The sequence below is a fragment of the Acipenser ruthenus genome, chromosome 1 (genome assembly GCF_902713425.1).
Source record: "Acipenser ruthenus chromosome 1, fAciRut3.2 maternal haplotype, whole genome shotgun sequence".
NCBI lineage: Eukaryota > Metazoa > Chordata > Actinopteri > Acipenseriformes > Acipenseridae > Acipenser > Acipenser ruthenus.
The window spans coordinates 34,883,939-34,907,853 of NC_081189.1; the positions used below are offsets into that span (position 1 = coordinate 34,883,939).

A 23,915-nucleotide genomic window follows, 5' to 3' on the forward strand; every position below is an offset into this window, starting at 1 on the left:
GTGGACACCATGCATTGAAGCTGTTCCCTGATTGCCCAGTTCACTAGCTTTCACGCAAAGCTCATACAGCTTTCTCCCTGTGTGTGTACCAGACCCTCCACTTATATGTCAATTAACACATTACCCCAACTGGTATATGCATGTTGAGTTTTCAGATGCCTAAACACATATTTAAATGACCCCAGTCATAGGAGGACATCCCCAAACATCACCACTGCATAAGATACACATTTTGATTGGATAAATAGTTTGATTCCAGCATAACAGCAAAAATGCAGTTCTAATTTTACAATATGTGCTGCAGTATCTGTGAAGCCAATAACAAACTAGGTGCTTAAAATGTAATATGGCAGCTGGGCTTCAGCAGTGTTATGTTTTGCTGATAATATTCATAGGCACCTAGGTACATAGGTAATCAGGAATGAATTGGTTTTATAACAGTAAAGCATAATAAAAACACAATGTAAAGGCATGGTTAACTGCTAAATTATTATTATTTGTTTATTTAGCAGATGCCTTTATCCACGGTGTGTGAACTATGCATCAGCTGCAGAGTCACTTACAACTACGTCTCACCCAAAAGACAGAGCACAAGGAGGTTAAGTGACTTGCTCAGGGTCACACAATGAGTTAGTGGCTGAGGTGGGATTTGAACCAGGTACCTCCTAGTTACAAGCCCTTTTCTTTAACCACTGGACCACACAGCCTAGCAATGTTACCAAAGTTAACTTTCAAATGGCAATAACTGTAAACCAGTAAATGTTGAATCATCTGTTGCTGCCCTTTGGATTAATTTTTTATATTTAGGTATATTTGCTGTGTCTCAGATAATGTCATCGGAATAGATATTTAGGAATCTATTGGATTATGTGAAACGAATAGGAAAATAAGCCCCCTATCAAAAACCATGATACCAAAAAGGGATACTTTTACGATCTACATTTTGCTATTATTCAATATATTACCTGTTTAAATCATATTATGTGTGTTCTGGATGAATTGTTGTTTCTGCTAATATAATTGTGTACCATGCTTACTAACTATTCCAACAAAACTAGCCTGTGCAAAGCTAATACAGTATAGTTCCCTACATTTCTTCCTCACAATCAGCCAGACACATCTTTTCAGAATGAGTTGTATGGCAAACGATGGGTCTAAGTAGAAACGAGATAATCATACAGAATAAACATAAGCTATAAAAACAGGTTAAATGAATAATATGAAGATTTCTACACATCTCTAATGTGTAGAAATTAGAACATTTTGACAATGATCAGGGGCTATAGTTTCTTTTTTGGCTCTTAATGTAGGTCTGTTCCCTTTAGAAATCTCATTCCTAGGTAAAGTGTCTGTCTTTGGAAATGTGAGTTTTATTTTTTAATGAGATGTCAGAAGCTATAAATGCAGATGCTTTGAGGAGATAATGGTAAAAATCTTAACATATTTTATAGGACTGATGCATGTCAAAGCACACAGTGACTGCTGCAGGCAGACAGGCATAGGTACGTATTTCAATCACATTTTTATTTCAGTCAGTTTGTGGTTATCAACTCAGAGCTGGTCTTGGAAATCGTAATCTCTGAGTCAATCAGCATTTTCTAGACCAACTACTTTAACCACAGGGTTGTGAGCTCAAATCACACACTGGGTACCAATGCTAAAGGTCCTATACTGTTGAGAATGAAGCATACAAAGACAGCACCAATGGATTTTTCCCTAGTTCTCAATACGCTTTAAGGTTAGGGTAAGATGTGGGTCATCTCATTGTGCTGAAAGAACCCCTGATAGGTGCTGTATGATGAAACCAGATTCGTGTATCAACTTACTGATGCTACTTACTAATACAGCAATGCACAAAATGTAGGCTAATAATTCAGCATTACATTGTATTCTGTTTGATGGCATGGTGATTTTTTTTTTTTTCAAAATGTGTGCAGTATGTGTTACGGCTCCTGCAATGCCAACACCACAGTATCTGTAGGGTGTGGGGAACACTTTAGCCATAATATAAGGTATATACAGTAATATACCATTGTTTTATACTGTTTGCACCTGTTAACAGAAGCATATTTTATTTGGTGCATTTATTTTCATTTTATATATACATATATTTCAAAACTGTCTATTAAATACATTTGGTTTTAAAAATAAATGGTAATAGTTATGTAACTTGAGTGGTTTCAAGGTAATTAATGTTGAGTGACTCATATTTTACTTAAGAGGACATCATTTGCAGTACAACACTGAATCTGAGGAGGTTAAATTCACAACACAACATCAATTGATAAAATAATTGTACAATACTGTAAGCTGTTTTGTCGTTATGTTTCATAATGTAATACTTGGGGGTTTCTTTTGGGGTAAGCACTGGTATTATAGTGATATCCCAATGGCATTTCTTGTGTTAAAAAGGACATAAAATGCAACACAATTGTAGACCCAGCAATAACAAAACACAGTCAGGGCTAACTGACTGAATGGGTGGAAATAAGTTAACCTCAGTTTTTGCTTGATATATTTATTTATATACAGATATTTATATTGGTAGTTGTACATAATTGTACTGTGCACCCTCATTCTTGGCACAGGTTAATGTGTATCATATTACAATGATGGATACAGAAGCACAGCTAGCAAAAGTAAACGGGATGGGGGAAAGAAAAAAAAAATGCAGTCTTTTTGCAAAACTGTATCATCTGTAGTGTCTTTTGGTCCATCCTTCATAATAACAGTTTTGAATTCACTATATGAGGCTTGAGCACCTCAGTGTAAGCTAGCCCTGCTGGCTTTTATAAACGCATTGGCATTGCACTGACAGAGCACATTAGCAGGTTTATGCAGAATCTCTCACATACGTGCAACAAGCACAGCTTGTGTTTCCTGCTCTTTAAAGCCATAACCATCATTTTTAATACAATAATTAATTTCATAACCATTTTATTTTTTCAAAACATTAATTTTAACCCTATTGGCTAAGCCATGTTTTTTTTTTTTACAGTTCTTTCCTTTGAGCTCTCTACTGAGGCATTTTGTTTAGCACTGCATCTGTCGCAACTCACTCCCTGTCTATTCCTGTACTTGTGAGCCATCTTGTGGCAAAAGAATTGATTCTAGTCTAGTGAACAATTCTTATTCTTCTAGAAAAAGTAATCGTTTAATGTAGTAATATGGGCAAAGGGAAATGTGTTGCATTAGTTTCAGAATATTTCTCTCACTTGTTATTATTATTTATTTCTTAGCAGACGCCCTTATCCAGGGCGACTTACAATTGTTACAAGATATCACATTATACATTATTTCACGTTATACAGATATCACATTATTTTTACATACAATTACCCATTTATACAGCTGGGTTTTTACTGGAGCAATCTAGGTAAAGTACCTTGCTCAAGGGTACAACAGCAGTGTCCTCCACTGGGGATTGAACCCACAACCCTCTGGTCAAGAATCCAGAGCCCTAACCACTACTCCACACTTACAAGTCATCTGCATTGTCTACCACGAAGCATGATCGACCCTTCTGTATTAGAGAAGCTGTAATAACAGTAATCCAGGGGTGTCCAGTCAGTCCTGGAGGTCCATTCTACTCCAGGTTTAACAGGGCAAACTGCATAATTACCTACTTCAGGGTGTGGATGGAGGTTTAATTGGCTCAGTTAAACAATTTAAATGAGGGTTGGAACAAAGACCAGGAGTGGCCACCCCTGGGTTAATCCCATTGGTTTAAGATATAAAGTACTATTTTAAAATACTATATAGTGCTATGACCTTATAGTTAATAGAAGTAAAGGGGGTGTTTTATTTTTATTTTTTTTATAAAATCTTGAATGCTCAGTGGGATTGTCAGGTGTCCTATCTTGGTTCAGGTCTTATCTTTCCGATAGGTTTCAGTTCGTCTCTGTTGGGGAGGTGAAATCAGCATTGTCTGAAGTTGTCTGTGGTGTTCCACAGGGCTCCATTTTAGGTTATTTTTTATTTGTTATATATGTTACCTTTAGGTGGCATTATCCGTAGACATGGAGTGAACTCCCATTCTTATGCCGATGATACTCAGGCATAAAGCCAGGAAATACTTCTGCTGGGTTTGTTATTAACTGCTTGCTTTGCAGTGTTGGAACTTTTTTAATGCTGAGTTCTTATAACACAGGTTATGCTAGTGGGCTCTCAGAACCAACAAAAAATGTGGGATTACTTACTTTAGCAGTCTCTCATTGGAACTAAAACTAGAAATGAAAAATGTGGGGGTCATCTTTGATTATTGTAATACACTTGCCTAAGGTGCCCTAAAATGTGTGGTGCCTCACTTACAGCTCATTCAGAACACTCCCACTAGAATTCTAACTAAAACCAGTAAAAGCGAACATGTTACTCCTGTTTTGTACTGGCTCCCAGTGCAGTTTAGATTTTATTTTAAGATTTTGCTTTTAACTTAAGACAGTGAATGGATTAGCACCAAGTTACTTACAGGAATTATTAGCCCTGTATACAAACTGCAATCTTAGGTCACAGGATGCAGGGCTGCTGGTTATTTCTAGGGTGAATAAATAAATAACATGGGATGAAGGGCCTTTTCTTGTAAAGCTCCTAAATTATGGAATGCTCTGCCTTCTTCTGTCAGGGAAGCTGGGACTTTTAATTCAAGATTGAAAACATATTTTTTATAAAATAGCTTTTTTATCTTTGTGTTCCTATTTTACAATCAAACTGCATTTTATTGTTGTCATTTTTTAAGTTCAAATGTTGTTACATTTTTGTTTCAAACTCTTTGTTTTATTGATACAAATAATTTTTTAAACATTTAAAACCACTTTTTATATTTGCTGTTTTCAACATATCCCAAATGTATTTTATTATGATTTTCTATGCTTTGTATCGTACAGTGCTTTGAGATACGTTTGTATGAAAGGTGCTAAATAAATACAATTTGATTTGAACAGAAACACCAAACTGTGGGGGGGGATTTTCAAAAGTTCATAAATGATAACTCCAGTGTTAATCAACAAATCGGTATGTAGCATTGATTTGGGCATTTTCAAGCGGTCGTTATGCCTATTTTAAAAGCTTAATAAATATATAATGAAGTGTTAAATACATGGTATAAATGTATAATAGCTAACAACTACAAACACAAATGGCACTTCAAACATATTTATTTATAGCCTACAATTGTACATACTAAAATACATACAAAAGTAGATGTCAGCATAAGAAAATAAATTACAAACCAAGCCTACATAGGTGGCTTACCCCCCCCCCGACCTCCGGTACAAAATGCACTATTTTAAATGAAGTTTACAAATTATACACAAAATAGATATTCCCATTATTTTATTTCATTTCTATTTGGCTGCTGCTTGCTGGAGGGAGCCATCTCCCTGTACGCTAGTAGTTTTCGTAACAGCGAATTATGCTGCCATACATTTTTATTGATCTCATTGACATGCATTTTGATTAACCAGCTCCCCTTATCTCACCTGCGACAATTACACTTTTTAACGAGAAATGCGTTCATTAACGACCTTGTTGTCTCAATTTCAAAGCATTAATGGATTGATTTTAACAACAAATTTCATTTGAAAATCACTTAAACTGTTGTTATTATACTGCAAGTTCGATACAATAACACTGGCGTTTGAAAACCCCCCTGCTGCTGCGTCTTGTAGGGAAAGTTGGGCAATGAGGCCATAAAGTTTCAGTTAACTGTTTTTATAACAGCTTAGTCAGAAAAAAGCAGTACACTTATTTGTCATCTTATGATAGGAACAAGAAATTGAGCTACATTGCTTAACCCTTTCTTACAATTCAAATGTGATGGTGTATTTATAGGGTGTTAGATGAAAGCAAAGCAATTGTTGAATATATTAGGATAGGGGATTGTTCATCAGCTGATATCTGTTTATATAATTATTTTGTCAGTATCTGTTATCACTTAACTGACATACTTGTACATAATGTGCAGAGAGGAGAAAGTCTATTTGCCTACAAATGGAAAACACTTTCCATAATAAATTAGTTCTACTCTTAAAACAGTAAGACTAGTTTTTATAATTCAGTACTGTGATGGGTACAATTTTACTAGACTCCCTCTACAGATGAATGAATTGATTACATAGGATTAATTAAATAATATCCTCTTATCTGCCTATTATTTGCTTCAAAGTTCTACATATGGGGGTTATATAGATGTGTATTACATGTTTGAGTAACAAGTTGCTTCACTTATTTTATGGATATCTCTGTTTTTTCCTAGATTAGCATTCCTTTCCAGTCAACATCACACTGAGAATGGAAGGCAGATTCTTTCCAATGATCTGGAATCCCAGGATTCAGTCGGCGAGTTCCCAAGGAAAGAAGGGTTTCAGCACTGAATCAAAAGTGCAGCTGCAATTATATACATATATATATATATATATATAAATATTATACTGTTGTATTTATTTTAATGTAAATGTTCAGCTTCGAAAAGGAGCAATGATAATTTTTTTGTTACTATGTGACACCTTAATTGTTTTATAATCTGGTTTTCAATTGTGCTGAAGGAGTATATTTGAAATTAACATATTTTTATAATAACCGAGTTAAATGAGCACTTAAAAAAAAAATTAATGGGGCTCAAATGTTTATCTGCAATGGATTATTGTGTACACCAAGGTAATGCAAGTCTGCAGTGTTTTGTTTTAAATTTGTTTGAACAATGTATCAATGACAATATGGAGAAGACACATTTGGAACTAGGATTTAGCCCTGGACTAAGAGATATTTTGGCCCACTGCATTCATTTCACAATTTGTTTTTGATTGATCATGTATTCATTTAATTCTTCATATGTCTTCCAAAGAGTTATTCAGTGGTCATTTTATCAAGGGATTGGGACAGCCTGAACAGTACAAAGACCAACCATGAAAATCAATGAATGAAAGCAGCTCCTATAAATGTATATTACCATGAGTTGCGTCAAAAGCACTTTATAGTACCGAAACATAGAACCATACGGATATGTTTCGAGTTTGAAAGAGAAGACTACATGTTAACAAAAAACAAAAAAAATGTATGCAATTAAATGTCATTATTGCATGAATGTATTAAATGTGTTCTTGTAGTTCCACTACAGATGTTACAATAGGCTTCTTCAGCAGATTATACTATTAGTCTTGTACCATGTATACAAGTTTTCATTGCAATAGGAATTCTTTAGAATTGCATTGGTTTCAAACAGGTATATCAAAAACCAATATACATTGGGTATGTGAAGTTTGCAGCTCCAAGGCTAATCGGCAAAAACTTAAAGTGATGGGGCTCCCGAGTGGTGAATGCGCTCCGCGTGGAGTGCAGGTTGTGCCCTATAGCCTGGACGTCACCGGTTCGAGTCCAGGCTATTCCACTGCTGACCGAGGACGGGAGCTCCCAGGGGGCGATGCACAATTGGCCGAGCGCTGCCGGGGGGGAGCAGGGTGTCCTTGGCTCACCACACACCAGCGACCCCTGTAGTCTGGCCAGGAGCCTGCAGGATTGCCTGTAAGATGCGTTGTCCTCCAATGCTGTAGCTATGAGGTGGCTGCATGATGGGTCTGCAGTGTGAAAAGAAGCAGTCGGCTGACAGCACATGCTTCGGAGGACAGCATATGTTCGTCTTCACCGCTCCCGAGTTAGCACGGGGGTGGTAGCGGTGTGCTGAGCCTAAAAATAATTGGCTATTCTAAATTGGGAGAAAATTATAAAACAACAATAAAGGCAATTACTAAATTTAAAATAAATAACTAACTAAAAGTGATGATGCAGTAATCTGAGGATTTTTTTTTATTTTACAAACCTTAATTGGCACAAATATTGAGTCTACTTAACTTTACCATAGGTAATCAAAGATTTGTGCTAATCAGTCTGTAAATCCAGTGAACAGTATTTTATGTACTGGAATTGTACCCATGCTGCACTGACTAGGAGAGACTATTATATAGAAAGCAATAGATGAAGGCAACATTTCACCACCATGTTTTGGAACTGCAGATCTTTAACAAAGACCTTACTCTTAACAATCTGGCTCTTTTTTTTTTTTTTTAAATCTGGATAGTGCAAAAGATCCTTCGAAACTCTCCATTGGTGAGTGCTGCTTTGGAAAGTAAATAAACAAAACAGAACTGCATGATTCTCATTATGTTGTATCTGTAATTTTGAAAGCATCCAAGCTAGTGTTTCTCAATTTTTCAAAATACTTGTATTAAAAGTAGATATATTTCATATACAACACTTTCATATGGTGTTTAAAGGCACATGTTAAAAGTAATGTCTGGAGTACCATCAAGAATATTCAGGATCTAAACAACTGAAAATTCTGCAATATGTCTTCACACTTAAAATACTTTAACAAGTTCTGCATATCTGTTTACTTATAAAACAAATACACCACTAACATCCTTTTGTGGGGACATTTATTAGCATAACGGCATATTTCTTTCTTTGATATAATCTTAATTTGGTAAACAATTGTCTTAACCTCACACATTTCAGAAACAGTCGATATCTTCATATATTCCACTTTACAACCAGTACTGCTGTCAGGTTTACATTTAAAGAGAATAAATGAAACTTAAACATGAAGCTCATTGTAAGTTGCAGTCCAGATCATATGATTCACGGTCAGGATGAAAGTAAATGTATTGTTCCAATCAAATGAAAATTTTTTTTCTACCAACAAATGTATGTAGTTTGCAATTAATGCTAAACAGTATACCCATACTCTTAATCTGGTTTGTAGCTACTAGTTTCAAAGTGCATGCATATTAAAAAAAATATTTCAGCTGTATATTCATATGTAAATTTAGAATGGTTTAATAGAGAATACAGGAACTATAACAAAGTAAAAAATAAATCCAGCATCTAAAATGCTCAATGTATCATAACTCCTTCCACACATAGTATGTACACACACACACACACACACACAATGACATTTATAAATGCAAAAGCAAGCTTATCCAGATAAAACAAAGTACATTGGAAAAAATAAAATAAAATTACAATTAAATGGTGTAGAACCCCCGCAAGGTTTTGATTCCATGCATATTTCTTAAAATTCCCCAATTCATAAGTTTTTCCTCAGTATTTCTAAACGGCCAGTAACAACCTAAAGCAAGTACTACCAAACCTCAAATCTACAATTATAATCTACAATGGCAGTGGTGGAATGTCTTATGGTGTAACAAAGTTTAATTTTATATATATAAAACTTAACCCAATTCTTTGGACAGATTATGGACTACAGGATAACCCACCAGTAATTAACTGTGCAAACATTCAAATTCTTACGACTAGGCAGAGAAAGGAACAGTTCAACTGCAAGAGAACAGGAAGTTAGTGGAGGACATCCTTTGCTGTGGAATTCAGTATGGCTTCTATGTTATTCGACTTCTTTTCAAGTTCTTTCTGCAAAAGATTTAAAAACAAATACATTTTAGGCTGTTGAAAAGCAATAGGTTGCAGATCTCGATTAAATTGAAAAAAATTAGAAAAAAAAGCAAAATCCTAAGACAGTATTTTTATTGTTTTTTACTGATGAGTACTAAAATAGTAGCTATTAGGATTTGTATTTTCCTTTACTGTTTACACATACTTGGAAATATACTGAAAGAAAAAAAAAATAAAAGCTCAAATTGTGCAGCAGTATGCCATTTAGCATTTAGGATAATCTGCAAGTCTTTCAAACTTTGCTGTGGCATCCTGCTTTGACATTACCATGAATCGAGAACTAAGGGCAGCCAAGTACCTTACCATGGGTTACAGCAGTGGATTCCTTTCGAGAAGCTTTTTTGTAGTCAAAGCAAGAAAGGTGATGCATTCTATCTTGAAGTCCATCGGCCAGTTTTTCAGATGCATGTTCCAGTGCTCGCTTTGTAGCTAAGCCGAGATCCAAATGTTTGTGTGTCACATGTAGCATCTTATCCAGTGGGTCTATCTTGAGGAGCTTGATAACTGCGTTTACCTTTCCAAGTACATCTTTCTTCATGAAGCAAGACAGCAAAGTAGAAAGGAGTGCCTGACGTTCCTCTGCAAGAAAGGGCACCATAGGTGCATTGGTCTGAGTTGTCTGGCAACTGAAGCAAAGAATTGTAATTTTGCTTCATAAAGGGGGTCAACTGTTGCTTGCTTCACCAGAGAATATTATGTTGAATTTGGCATTTTGCTGATGGGTAGCTTCTTGTAGCTGCCAATAAACTGAATCACGTTTGGCTACAGTTCAAGTGCACGCTCTGCAACGTTCAAATTTTCCACTCATCTGTGAGGACAAAACTTGAGTGGAAAGTGTGTGCTTCCAATTATTTTAGTGTAGTCATCTCGCCCAGTGGGTGTGTCATGAAATTGCTGCAACAGTGCGCGAAGCAGCTCTCCCAGCTTCCATCCCGTTTCATTTGCACCATATTACTACTGTGCATAATATAGGCCACAGCTTCCCAAGGTAATGAGATCTGATACTGTTGGGTCCTCCTTCCTACCTTCAAGATAATAGAAACTTCCGGTTTACTCTGGGGCCATCCATGGAGATCTGCAACAATTTCTATGGATCTAGAGGTGTCAAACTATATTTGAATTTCTCAAGAAGCTGTTCTGCTTTCTGTAGCCAAGGAATTCAGAACCCAATATGCACTGCTAATTTTCCATCCTCTTCATTCCAGTAACTAATAACCAAGTCCATCAGTTCAGTCTGGGTTACTTTAGTTAAGCATTATTTTTATGAAACATAGTAATTTGATTTTCCGACTTTTTCTAATAGCCTTTCTTTGAAATAGAGGAATAAACAAAAGCAAACAGCCCATTCGTTTTGGTGCACACCAAACTTTCTGCGCATATTACTCAGGCAACGTAAAAGCCACCTACGTGGTTCAGGGCTTGTTTAAAAAGTACACACCCGGCGCTTTCCAAAGACATATTCAGTGTTTGTAAGCTAGCTGGAGCTACGATTGCCTCAAGGTAAGCCACTCATCATCTCGCAGAGTTCACATACTTAGGTTTCGTTTTGAGTCGATTGCGCAGCCATTTTAGCAGCTAGACGGAAAGGGGAGGTATCATTGGAAAGCTTAGTCTCAGCTTTCCAGCAATAACCGCATATGTAGTTCAAAGACAGAGAAGCTACAGATGAGAGAGAGAGAGAGAGAGAGAGAGAGACACACACGGAGGGAGGGAGAGAGAGAGAGAGAGAGAGAGAGACACACACACGGAGAGAGAGGAGAGAGAGAGAGAGAGAGAGACAGTTTTATCCATTGTGACTTGTGCCAGACAGGAACTGCTTTAGATTGACACAGAAAATAATGGGGCATGGCCTATTATAAACAGCTATGCTTTAATAATGATATATGCATTATCTAAAGAACACTAATTTTATACAGAATGCATGTCTGTTTTGATTTTCTTTTAAAATGCTTTAACGCAGAAGGCAAAGCAGATTCATACCAAGGGAATAACAGGGTTTAACGTGTGCAAATAACACTTTTAAAATATAATATTAGTCTAGGGACATTATAGTTGTAATCCCTAATTATTTTATTAAAGCGACCTGGCCCTTTAACTCTTTTTACTCAGGCACTGTGAGAGACAGCCCTAGTAGAGAGCTGTGAATGCGAGTGTTTTGGAATGTTGCTGCTGCACTGCAAGACAGACCTACCTAGGTGCACTAAACAAACATTTTCAGTCAAAATCTTTACAAAAAGAGAAATTATGAAATCGAAGGCACAAGGAACTATTTTCTGATAAATATAGATTTCTTTTTTCGCGTTTGTGGATCAGATGCACAACACAAGTCAGCTGTTAGGGTTAGTTGCCATGATCGCCACCTTGCAACTCGACAGTACTTGCACACTTAAGTGGTACTTTCTTTTCTTTGCTGTCTTCCACAACAAAATCTGTATGGTCATGAGCACATTCTTCTAGGGATTTTGTGTGTAGGAATTTGTTTAACATTTCACCACAATTTGCAATTTAAATCCTCCATATCTTAACTGTAATACAGCTTTAAATTCTGCAAACAAGCCTCCATTCCTAATTGTAATCTTGTTTTAAATCTCGCAAGTGGAGTCTCCAATAGAAATGTAGGAATTTGCTGCCACTCTGTAGTTGGGGTGGGTTTAACGTATTCAGAACAAATCAATGATAGATACAAGTCAGGGTGGAGGGACATTGCCCTGCTGCACTGAGAAAGGTAGTTTGTTTTTGTATTAGATTTATTTTTTTTTTAAATGGGAAAGGGGTGAAGTCAGTGTGAGTTGAGTAACCATTTCCAGTGTTTTACAGTGTTTATTGGCTATACACTGACATTTTTTTTTTTTAAATGGGGGGGGGGGGGGGGGGGTTATCGATTAAAACCGAAAATCAGTAGCCCTAGATATGTTTCCTAGCTTGCACATGGGGCTTAGATAATAAAGTATTCTTTGAATCTAAGGATAATACCATGGGATATGATCTAGCCTGGCTCACAAACCTGGAACATCAAGAGGAAAGTACAATGGCAAAGGTTAGGGTCAACCATTGATCTCACAAGCCATTATCATGAATAACTTTGCCATTTAACTGATCAATTAGTCTTATAATTCAGAATAGACAGCTGTAACATTAAAACTTAAGTGAGCTTTCAGGAGATGCATACATTTGAACTTACTGCAAATTGCGTATAGCTGGCAGCAGGCTTGTCACTTTTGAACTCTTGTAAAGGGGTTAGGTGTGAAATATCTGGAAGCCTACTCCGGTGTGGGGTCTAAACAAGAACAAGACAAAGATTTACATATTTATAAAAAATAAAATAAAAAAAATAAACTAGTCTGCTTGAGGGGTTTTACCAACACAATCTAGCTAAGTTTCAAAAATGGTTTTGTTTAAATACAAAATAGAAAATGAAGCAGCCCACATTACAAACACACCTAATATAAATTCACAGTACATAATATAAAATATGTATTTGTCAAAGGATTCAATTATTTAGTATTTCTACACATCTTCCAAATGAGTGCTTTATACATGAGCTAGATATTTTAGGTGCAAGGTCCATTATATATTTAATGTAATTATACTGTAATAATCTGTCATACAGTAATTAGCTATGAATATTGATACATCGATTTACCACACCTTCTGCACAGAGAGAGGAGGCTTCCCTGTTACACTGTGAAATGTGCTGCCTATACTGTTGCTGCCTGTGCTGTTGCTGCTTGTGCTGCTAACTGTTGTTCGCATAACAGATGCATTTGGGGTGCCAGTGAGCTGCAGGGATCAGAAATGAGGGGGGTTAAGTAAAAAACAACAATACAACAGCTTGTTTAATGCAAACAGCATTACACAGTAGAAAGCAGTTCATATTACAGTTAATGCTATTACCTTTTTGATGTTTCAGGTTATTGCAAAATCTTCTTAAATAACTTAGCAATGGTTCTGATAACTTTTTAAAATCTATTTGGAACAACTTCATCAATATAAAACACAAACTTCAAAAATGCATGACTCAATATGGTTTCCTGGTGTACTGCCGTTAGACTTCTTATAAATGCAATAGAAAATACTTATATTATGCTGTACACAACAGGACAAGATTTGTACCGCTTACCTTTCTAGTCTTGCTCGGCGTATTCATTATACTATTTCCCCCATGTGGTCTTTTGACAGGTGGAGTTCTCAAAGCGGAATTGTCCCCTTTCTTTAACTGGAAAATGAACCACAAACATTTTTTTTTAATTAAATTTCAGTCAAGTTTGCAAAATACAATTGTTGCATATTATCTATACAGTAAAACATAATGCAATTAAACTAAGTGCTGTCCTGTGTGTTTTATAGCTACAATAGTTATGTTACTATTATTAGTTAGTAATAGTTATATGTTCTAATCAAATTTCTTGCATTATGTAGAATTAAAGTATATGTAAAGCCAGAAATGAAGTAAAAGAGCACGACAATCTATTAAATCCATTATCCATCTTATGCTACTTTTGTACGTTAGTGCAGTAAGCTATTTTACCACTTGGTAGTACACTTTTCAGGAGTTCAGAGAAGGGTTTCAGCATGTCTGCATGAGCACCAGAATTAAACACTATAGAGATAAATGGTGTAAATGGACTTTACAGTACTGAAGCAAGCTGGCATAACATTGTATAACCTGAGACACTACTTGTATAAATTCTTCTCCAAGTGCAAAACAAATCCAATAATGCATTTTATTCAAACTACAGTACTTGTTTGGTTTATATATGGTATTTAAAAAAAAATAATGAAAACATTCAAACATTGGCTAGTTGTTATTATTATTTATTTATTAGCAGACGTCCTTATCCAGGGCGACTTACAGTCGTAAACAAAAAAACATTTCAAGAATCACAGTACAAGTATTAATACTTGTAAGCAAGATAAAATACAATCACTTCGGTTCTTGCAAGTTATTGTTTTTCAATCCCTACTAATCTTGCACTGTAGTTCTGTTTAAACTTTGTTCTGTTTTGTAATTATATTGATCTCAATGAGGACCAAAATCATTTCTTATGGTCCTCATATGCACAACTGCCAAATTATTATTATTATTATTTATTATTATTTAAATCAGTGTTTTTTGAATGGAAGAGAATTTAAGAGCCAGATGAAACAGTTTTGTTTTCCTGTTCACTTACACGTTGACTCTTTTCTTTTTCCTTCTGTGTTTTGAGCTCCTCCCACTGGTTGGCCACATAATCCATAAATCTCTGTCCCTTGACAAAAAAAGCTGTGCCCTGCTCAGCTTCCCATGCTTCAATGTAACCCTTTATTTCTTCCTCAAGCTAAAGTAAACAAACACAAACAAGGAAACGAGTTACAATAAACTGCTTTCTTTGCAATTCCTGAAATCATTGGGTTAGTGCTCTCCATTTATACAGCAGAACTAGTTACAAAGCAGTATGGTCAAGGCTCCCATTTACCCAATGCTGCCACTCCACTAGCAAATGCCACTCTTGTAACTACAGCCTGACTACAGTGTTATGAAGAAGTAGAACTATATGAATCCACATGTACAAAACAATTTAACAACGACTGAGTAACCAATCAGGGGTACTGAAGCTAATCACCTCCTTTCACTTGGCAAACCCACGCAACAGATGGAGGCATGGGCCCAGCCTGGGAAGTCTCCGCCAGTTTAGTTTATTATCCTCCCTGTGTAACTAAGTGCGAGTGGAACTCGAACTACACTTGCATGAGTCACTCTATGCTTTTGCTAGGCGAGCCACTAAGTATCCTGCAATTTAAAACTCAAAAATGACGAAATCAAAACAGGATTTCCAAAAATACACCATTTTAAAAAGCTGCAGTTTTACCTTCGGTAACATCTTCTGTATTTTTGCCCTTTCTTTGCTCTCTCTTAGCAAAGTACCCCCTCTGTTAGAAAACCTGTTTGGATCAGATGCTTTCTTCTAGAAAGAAAGTAACAAAAAAGTACAGTATTTTAGTAATACACCAAACCGGCTTCATAGAATAAACCCATAACAGTGTATAAAACAGTGGAAACTCTTGCTGTCGTTACTGAAACACATACAAATGTGATTTATTAAAAGAGAACCAGTGTATAGTGTGAAGTGTCAAGCCACAGAATACCTCAAAATCCTGGAATAGCTGCCAGTTGTGTTCCCATTTGTTAACAGCTTCGAACAACACCTTGCACTGAGCATAGTAATTTTTCAGCCGTGCAAGCTCCTCTTCATGCTTGATTAGCAACTCCTCTTTGAAGTCATCTAGATAATGGGGGAGGGGAAGTACTGTAAATTAAATGCAAGATGTGGTATCTAGACAGGCACAGTTACAGTATGCTGTGAAACAGTAATTTGTAGTATTTTATGTTACAAGTGGGAGAATTGCAGTTTTATAGTGTGATGAAATAAGGAACAAAGTTGCTGCAAATTGCTGTATGTGTGGGGAGCGAGGGGGGCCATAATGTAAAAACATTTAAAAAATGCAATATTCCAGTCTTTGATGCTACAAAAACACTTGTGAATCAAGTAGCAATAACAAAAAGTGATATACATCTACCCGAATAGAAGGCTGCAAAGGCTTCTCTCTGTTCAGTGCTGAAAGTGCACTTGTCCCAGTACTCCATCAATTCGTGCCTGATGTTTTCAATGACTTCTTCCATGTTAGCCCTTTTGAGTTCATCAAGGCGGTCCAGCTCATTTTGCAACTAAAGGAGAAAAGAAACACATTGATGGTCTGCTTAATGTATCAAGGCAGCCTTACAGTGTAGCCATGGCCAGTTATAAAAATGGTAAAGTATTGTGTGGTATTTTCCAAGATCAAATTGAGGTCAATGCGATATGAAGTTGAGTTAACCTGTCCTGCATCTTCTGTAAGCTAGAGGGCGTTATCAGACTAGAAACTTGTTTGAAATACAATGTTTCACCAGCAGGTCTCACATGCTGAAGATCAGGTCATTATAGTAGGCCATTGTCTAAAACAAAATGCTACACTTATAATTTGATCGTACAGGAAATTAAACTAAATCCAACAAAATACAGTACACTAAATATGGACCAAAGCACAGAAAGTTCCATGTAAAATTTTCCAAATCCAGATCTTAATGAAAAACATACAAATAGCCAAATATTTCAAACTGTTTATGGCTAACAAGATATGTTCAATATACTGTAGCTTAATGCTTTAATGTTCAGCAAAATCTAAATAAAACAATAATGGAAGCACTATATTTAAAATATTCCATTCCATCCAGGTTATCCTTTTTCATTAAAAACAGAGTAATTCTGTGGTATAGTCCTCAATATGATTTGCATTGTTTTACTGCCCTGGCAGGCAATTTTATCGTGGTCTGGCTTTCACCCTCCCCCTTCTATCTGTGTGCTTCATGGAAAGCCTGCTCTTTCATTCCTTGCAATTATGCCATTTGTTTTATCTTTGTGAAGACAGATGTGTGATATGATACAGGTAGGTCTCCCTTTGTCAAACTGTATTACTAGCAAATCTGGCTTTTTATGACCTTGTTACCCCATTCCCTACCTGCATGATATTGTCGGGTACTGAAATGTGATAATTCTTCATTAATAAAATAAAGAGCTTCCTTATGTGAAATTCAACTTTAGATACAACTCTGATAACTTTCTTTTTAAAATTGTAGGTTTTATTAGTTTGATTAGGCTACATTTTATGTATTTGTCTTGTCTTGGAGAACATGACTCACTATTTCATACCACACAAGTTATGATGAATGTGCATAACATATACTGTACTATATGACTTAGATTTTCAACAACTGACTTTACAGCAAGATTTGTGTCAGCTTCAGACTAAACTGTTGTGTTTTCGATTACCATTTCCATTTCTACTTGATCCAAGACACAATCAAGTTAGTTGATAGAAGAAATAAGTAAGGAAGTGTGCTTACTGACTCAAAACTTCAGTCAGAGGATTGATAAAAGTTAAACCCTCAATTCCGTTCAGAGACCTAGTGTCACTTTACTTTGGAATTAATGTGACACCTACTGTAGCCTAAATTCCACTCAAATTGAAGCATGGTGTGCTGGACAATTCAGAAATACTGGAGGAAAATCAGCCATGCCCACTACACGCAAGATACTACTGTAATTTGTACTTCAACAGATATGGAAACCAGGGGAGATTCAGAGCAAGTTACAGGCTGTCCAATGCAGCTTTAAGAACTTGTATGCATTATTTAAATTTGATTTGGAGCTGCCTAATATTTATGGTACAAATAACTGCAACTTCTTATAATAGTGCAATTTATGCACCTGGATCTCTTCATCTGGACTGCATAGATATGTGTGAGTGAATTCTCTGAAAGGGTGAATAAGGCATTTTAATATTTATAGTGGGAAAGTAAATTTTGTTTGCATTTCAAATTACATTTATTAATTTTTTTTATTTTTTTTATTACATAGAACGCTTCTTTTTAAGACATGAGATTCCCCTCATTTAGGGCACCACTTCAATGTAATCCGCTGGCACACTCCACTCAGTCGGGTGTAGGTGTTTCAATAGAAAAACAGGCTTCACTCAATGAGTGCAAGTGGCTTCTCGGAGTAGAGGCTGCATTCATGTTAGTGCACGAGTTTTTTTAACAGGTGGTCTCCCACAACAGTAAACACACTACTCTTACCTTTCTAACCTCCACAGAAAGCGAGCCCTTAATATTGTTTTCAAAATGATTTTTTTCCTCTTGTGAAAACTCTAGTCGATTCCACAAATTAGAGACCTTTTCCATTAAATTGTCTCGTGTTGAGATCAGGGTTTCCTTTTTCACCTCCAACTGTAAAGGAATAACAACAACAACAACAATATAAATGATAAATAATTGATTCCATGCTGCAAAGTATAACTATTCTTCATATGTACAAATACACATTCACTTGTAAGCATATATGTGGTTTTATTCCTGTGTCTTAATTGCAGTTTCTATTGCCTACCTGGCACACAATTAATTTCAGGGCTTTGATGTTTTCACTTGTGAGAAGGAAGGTGTCTGCATCATCACAAACTGCATCTTTCTCCAGAGTTGTTTCAGGATTGTGACCAATTTCGTTCATTAACTGACTGATTTCTTGCCTAAGTCCAGAAAACACTTCAACACGGCTTTCCTAGAGATGAAGAGAATAACAAAAATGAGCAGGAAAAGCATTTTAAAAAGTTATGTAAGAGGAAGGTTTTCTTTTGTATAGGTTTGTTTTAGTTATATTGAATATGTGACACATAACTGACAAACAAATAATAAAAAAAATCTATTCTATAAGTACCCGCTCCAGTGAAAGACGTTTGATATGTTCCTTAAGATCTTGGAGCTGCTGGTGGGAAGGTATACTGCCTGTGGGAATGTAATAGGGAGTGGCACAAAGATCAATGCAGAGGGACTTCTCCTCCTCTTGAAGGGATTTCAACTCTTTCAGACGGTCAGTTTTCTCTTTCACTAGATTCTCCAATTTTGTTCGTAGGTCCTTTTCCAATTGCAGAACAGTCTGACTCTGATCAATCTATTGCAAATAAATACACATTTATTGAAACCAGTCAACATATGAAAATAAAAAAAAGAAAGCCAAATTGTAATTATTTTCAAACGTATTGAAGTATTTGCAGTAGGTCTAATTCCCGAAATTTCTGTAGTGTGGCAACAAAACATTTTGTGTGGTTCCCCCCCCCCCCCCCCCCCCCCCAGTATTAACTCAATTTGTGACAGTTTCACCAACCAGGCTTCTCAGGCACCACGCACATACGCATCCAATAAAAGGATTGCATATTTGGAAAAATTAATTTGTGATGTAAAACTCGCCCACCAAAAAAATAAATCAATGTGCTATTTATATGCAAGCCACAGGAAAAAGTTTTCATAGGAAGCTTAAAATGCCAAACTGCAAAGCACTTACTTGATAAGGTTCTAGGGACAGCTCGTGATACAGTATATCCAGTTCCTCTCGACAAGCACTTATGTTCTTTAAGATTCTTAGCTTTAAATTTTCTTCCTCTATAATCATTTCATTCATCAAGAGCTAAAAACAAAAGTAACAGCAATATTAAATCAGAAACAAAACACACATGGCAAATACTAGCTACAGTGACTACCAAAGAAGTTTTGCAGTAAAGTAATTTGGCCTGTTAATCAGTCATTGGTCTGAACACAAAGAATTCACTGTTCACCCAAGAAAAGAAATCAACTTTGCATCTATGAATTTTTTAACCTTAATGAAATATCTGAACACATCTTTAACACTGTTGGTGTATCTCACATGAATACCTTTCCTCCTACATTTACAATCCAATTATATGCAATACATTACATTGTGCCTGCTACAACTTTCACTTTGTGTTTGATCCAAGATCTAGTTACATAAAGTAGCTTTTCTCTATACAAAAATACTTTGGCATTTCAGGGCTAATGCAGTATACATCAATTACAGTACTGTTAGCTAGAATGATTGCAAAGGGAAACAAAGTCTATATTAAAATGAGATAAGAACGTTTACCTCAATATGTTTCTTGACTGCCTCCATACGCTCCACCCTTTGTTCTTCCTGTATTCCTATGTTATCCCAGATGTCCACCAGTCGTGCTATTGCCTTGTTAATCCCAGACACAAGAGCGAAAGCTAAAACCTCACTGAAAAAAAATAATAAAAACCTCAGCAGTTGTCTACTTGACAGTTGCAGATAAGAAAATACAGAACATTCCTCTACATTACCATGCTGCCACTTTGTAGGGGTGTACATTGATTAAAAACATATTTGAGTAGAGTAGCCAGTGGGGTACTGTAGTGAGATTTCTAATTGTAGACATAGTACCATACTGCCAACTATTTTACAAACTAATTGTATAAATTGACTAATGCATTTCAGATTTGGGGGGGGGGGGGGGGGGGGTTATCAACATTTTAGTACTTTATTTTTAATACTTGCAAAGATAATTCTAATTAGGAGTTGTACTTGCATTGCAATAAATACTGTACATCAAAAAAGGAAAAAAGAAAACTATTTAAAACATGTTTTTAGAGGACGTTGAGTGGTGAGATGAAGTGCAGGATATCCTTGGTACAGTATGAGGTTAACAAATGTGGAGCTACTCCAGTAAGCAAAGATTTTTAGGAATTATTCTTTGGTATAATTATTTATTGAAAGTGTCATAACTGTCATACATTTTTGCCCTATCAATTTGCACCAATCATATCACCAACTTCTGTTCCTCAACTTAGGAGAGGTAACCCTGCTGTAACCCACAACAACTGTATTTTTAGTAGTAATACTGATCTTAATCTTTTGCCAAACTATTTAGTTTGATTAAATGCTGGCCTTACAGTGCTGTGCTCCAACATACACACACCTTACCTGTTAAGAAATTGAATGACATTAATTTAGTATTGAGATGGGTAAACATACCATGATAAGGATTTGTTTTAGATATTTTGTATCTGGCCTACTGTACCACTTCAGTGATACAATACATCAATATACTTTTTGTGAAAAAAGTGAAAACTCAAAGGAGGATCCCCATAAAAAAAAATACTTTTTTTGTTAAACTTTTAGGATTTATATTTACATGTAAAGCTTCAATTATAAACTAAAGTACAATTATTCTGCTACACATAGTGAATAAAGTAATTCACTGAACATGTAGCCTATTATTTTAATGTTGAATATTAATTACCCTACACGTTTTCCCAGACTTTGTTCATACAAAGTGGTGAATTCTGAGATTTTAACATTAAACTATTTCCCTGAAAATCAATACTGTGGATCACATGGATCCAAAGACATAGCAAATGTAATGTCTGCATGCCCACTGTTTCACCTGAACAGCTGCTCAAATGAAGATGGAATGTGGAATTTTCCAAAACAAGCACCCCAGATACTTACACACAAATAAAAGGTGAGAATACAAATAATTAATCAGAATAAAATGTACAAAGCAAGTACAACTAAACATTCACTCAAAAAAGTTTTTCTTCAAACAAAAACAACACACTTGAGGGGTGTAACTTAAACAACTGGGGTGGATTTCCGTTGATATTGGTAACGGCGCCAAACCTCTAACATTAAAAGATAAAGTAACGGTACAGAAAGCAAAATGTTTTGTTGTTTCAAAAACAAATCGTGCCGAATTGGTTCCGGTTTTAGTTTACAAAGTTTTATCATTGCCAGTGTATATATGAATACAATATAATATATAAAGTTATCATACAGTTTATCAAACCGTCCAAAATACATAAATAAAGTTGTACTTACCTCTTCCTGTTCTTCATGGCCTCCAATTAAAAAAAAAAAAAAATTCAATCTGGGATAACCCTTGATGTTTATTTTGTTTGTTTTCCTTTTTTTATTATTGTTCCGATACAACTTCCACTCACTCCCACTCCGGCTTCTCCTCTTGCGGTACAAATTCAAAAATGTCCCATTCAGCAAACGCGTTTGTTCATTGGGTAGTATTACTCCAATCCTCCTCCAACTGCGAGTGACGTCATGTACTGGCAACGAGAACTCGACGTCCATGATTGATGTGGGCAAAATGACAACGCTCACCCACTGCCACACAATATGTAAATTAGGTTTATTTCAGTCATACACATAGGCCGTATGAAGAGGAGCATAGAAGGTACAAGGAATTAGTTTTCCAATTGAACATTTTCATGGCGTTTTTCTGTTTTTAGTTTTTTTTAAACTTGATTCGTTCGACGTTGGCCTATCACATGATACAATTAACACTGAGTCACGTGATGTTAAAACTTTACGGGAAGTATTTCTGACTTCTGAAGTGATTAGCGCGCATAAGGGGATAGATACCACCTTTTATTCAATTAAATGTGTAGCTGTGCATTATTATCATAATAATATATTAGATTATCTACATGACATCATTAAAACAAGCTGCCTAAGATAATATTTCCACTTCCATTTAATTTTTAATATAACTATAACTACACTAAAGCTAAAAGCATGGTCTGTTTAAGGATTGTTTGTTTACTTGGAGTGTTGCTGCTTCAGAACCAGCACGTATTGAAGCACGTTGCCGCTACCTCCTACACTGTCACAGTGGATGCAGAAACACCTCAAAGAGATCTGAAGCATTTCTGGAAAAGTACCGGGTTTTGGTATGTCTACTTTTTGCAATGAATTCGTCTGTATCCCATATTTTGATACATCATCTTGATATGGATAATATATGTATGTAAAGATTAAATGTGATTGTCCTTTAGTTCAAGCACAAACATAAATTAGTATTTACAATTTTATATTTAAAGTGTTACATATACAATAGAAGTTGTTTTGGTTATTTTTGTATATTTTGAAAATATATTGAACCACTAATATTTGAATACCTACACGCTAATTGCATGCTGTTACTTTTAAGTATAGTGAGGAACTATTCTTTGATTGTATAGATATAGTTTTAGCAGTATTGCAAAGTTTAACTAATATTTAAAATAGTAATGTATGTGCTTCAGGAAAGTACTTGATTAATAAAGTCATTCAACTGCCGTGCAATCATAAGCATTCTGTTTTCAGTAGTCATGAGTTTGATAAACAAATTCGTTTTCGGTGATTGTTTATTGTAAATAAGAGTGTAGTGATTGTATAAATAAGAATGGTGTTGGTTTTAATGGGGAAGCTGAGCAATAATTTAAGGGCAGTAACACAGTGAGCAAGGTGTAAAACTAGGTTTGGATGGGTAGTTTTTTATTTTTTATTTTTTTAAAGATTATTTGGCCGTCGTCTTGAAGTTTGCAATGTAAAAACCGTTTTAGATCTTACCAATTGATTTAGATCTGTATTTTAAATATGCTCCTCTCTGCCTTTGTACTTGTTTCAACTTATTTTGTCCCCAACACTGATATTAATTTATTATGTTGAAGTGTCACAAGGATTTTATGTAAATGTTATAGGATAATACATAAAGTGCTTAATACAGTTTATATATATATATATATATATATATATATATATATATATATATATATATATATATATATATATATATATATATACAGATCTTTGGTAAATGTAGGCTAATCATATAAGACACTATTGGGGACTTTTTATAATATTGCCAGCAGGGGGCAGCAATGATTTAAAGTTCTCTTTTGTGATGCAGTTTTATTATTATTATTATTATTATTATTATTATTATTATTATAGGGAGTGCAAATGATGCAATGCTATTTTGTGTTTTTGTTTTATTTCAGCCCTCCTCTTCCTCATGATCAAGCTGATAAGTATGACCTTAGCAAAGACCAGCAGCTAAATCTCGCATACATCTCCTCAGTCCCACACAGAGGCATTGAGCAAGTCCGAATCCACTGGTTACTGGAGTTGGTAACTATTAAGTAAGCCTCCTAGGATTTTCATTTTAATATTGTTATATTACTATTTTATTAACCATACACTTTTACCTGGAGCTGTATTAATCCGTTAATAAAT

At 35.5% G+C, this 23,915-nt stretch overlaps 3 protein-coding genes across 5 annotated transcripts in view; 2 read left to right on the forward strand and 1 right to left on the reverse strand.

The window, feature by feature from the left end:
* The window catches only part of LOC117421556 (5-hydroxytryptamine receptor 4), a 105,765-nt gene extending 97,632 nt beyond the window's left edge, over positions 1 to 8,133 (forward strand). The window contains exon 7 of the mRNA XM_059024232.1: positions 6,254 to 8,133. Coding sequence (XP_058880215.1) covers positions 6,254 to 6,371 — 118 coding nt within the window. The 3' untranslated portion in view covers positions 6,372 to 8,133. The remainder of the gene's footprint in view (positions 1 to 6,253) is intronic.
* A 279-nt stretch (positions 8,134 to 8,412) lies between these two features.
* LOC131737129 (protein regulator of cytokinesis 1-like) lies at positions 8,413 to 21,917 on the reverse strand. 2 transcript variants are annotated; one of them, XM_059024207.1, is made up of 14 exons: positions 21,726 to 21,917; positions 19,974 to 20,106; positions 19,377 to 19,499; positions 18,753 to 18,986; positions 18,426 to 18,596; positions 18,119 to 18,268; positions 16,024 to 16,171; positions 15,592 to 15,728; positions 15,315 to 15,410; positions 14,637 to 14,783; positions 13,586 to 13,681; positions 13,114 to 13,245; positions 12,635 to 12,742; positions 8,413 to 9,423 (listed from the first exon to the last, which is right to left on the reverse strand). In XM_059024207.1, exons 1-14 carry the CDS (start codon positions 21,740 to 21,742, stop codon positions 9,352 to 9,354), a joined length of 1,764 nt encoding a protein of 587 aa, XP_058880190.1. In that variant the 5' UTR covers positions 21,743 to 21,917; the 3' UTR covers positions 8,413 to 9,351. The 2 variants fall into 2 exon arrangements, with proteins under 2 accessions (XP_058880190.1, XP_058880199.1); XM_059024216.1 differs by having other exon boundaries at positions 12,647 to 12,742; positions 21,726 to 21,916.
* Positions 21,918 to 22,112: 195 nt separating this feature from the next.
* LOC117409492 (alpha-L-iduronidase) overlaps positions 22,113 to 23,915 on the forward strand; it is a 56,170-nt gene continuing 54,367 nt past the window's right edge. For both annotated transcript variants that reach the window (XM_034923263.2, XM_034923271.2), the window contains exons 1-2: positions 22,113 to 22,588; positions 23,681 to 23,821. In XM_034923263.2, coding sequence (XP_034779154.2) covers positions 22,434 to 22,588; positions 23,681 to 23,821 — 296 coding nt within the window. In that variant the 5' untranslated portion in view covers positions 22,113 to 22,433. The remainder of the gene's footprint in view (positions 22,589 to 23,680; positions 23,822 to 23,915) is intronic.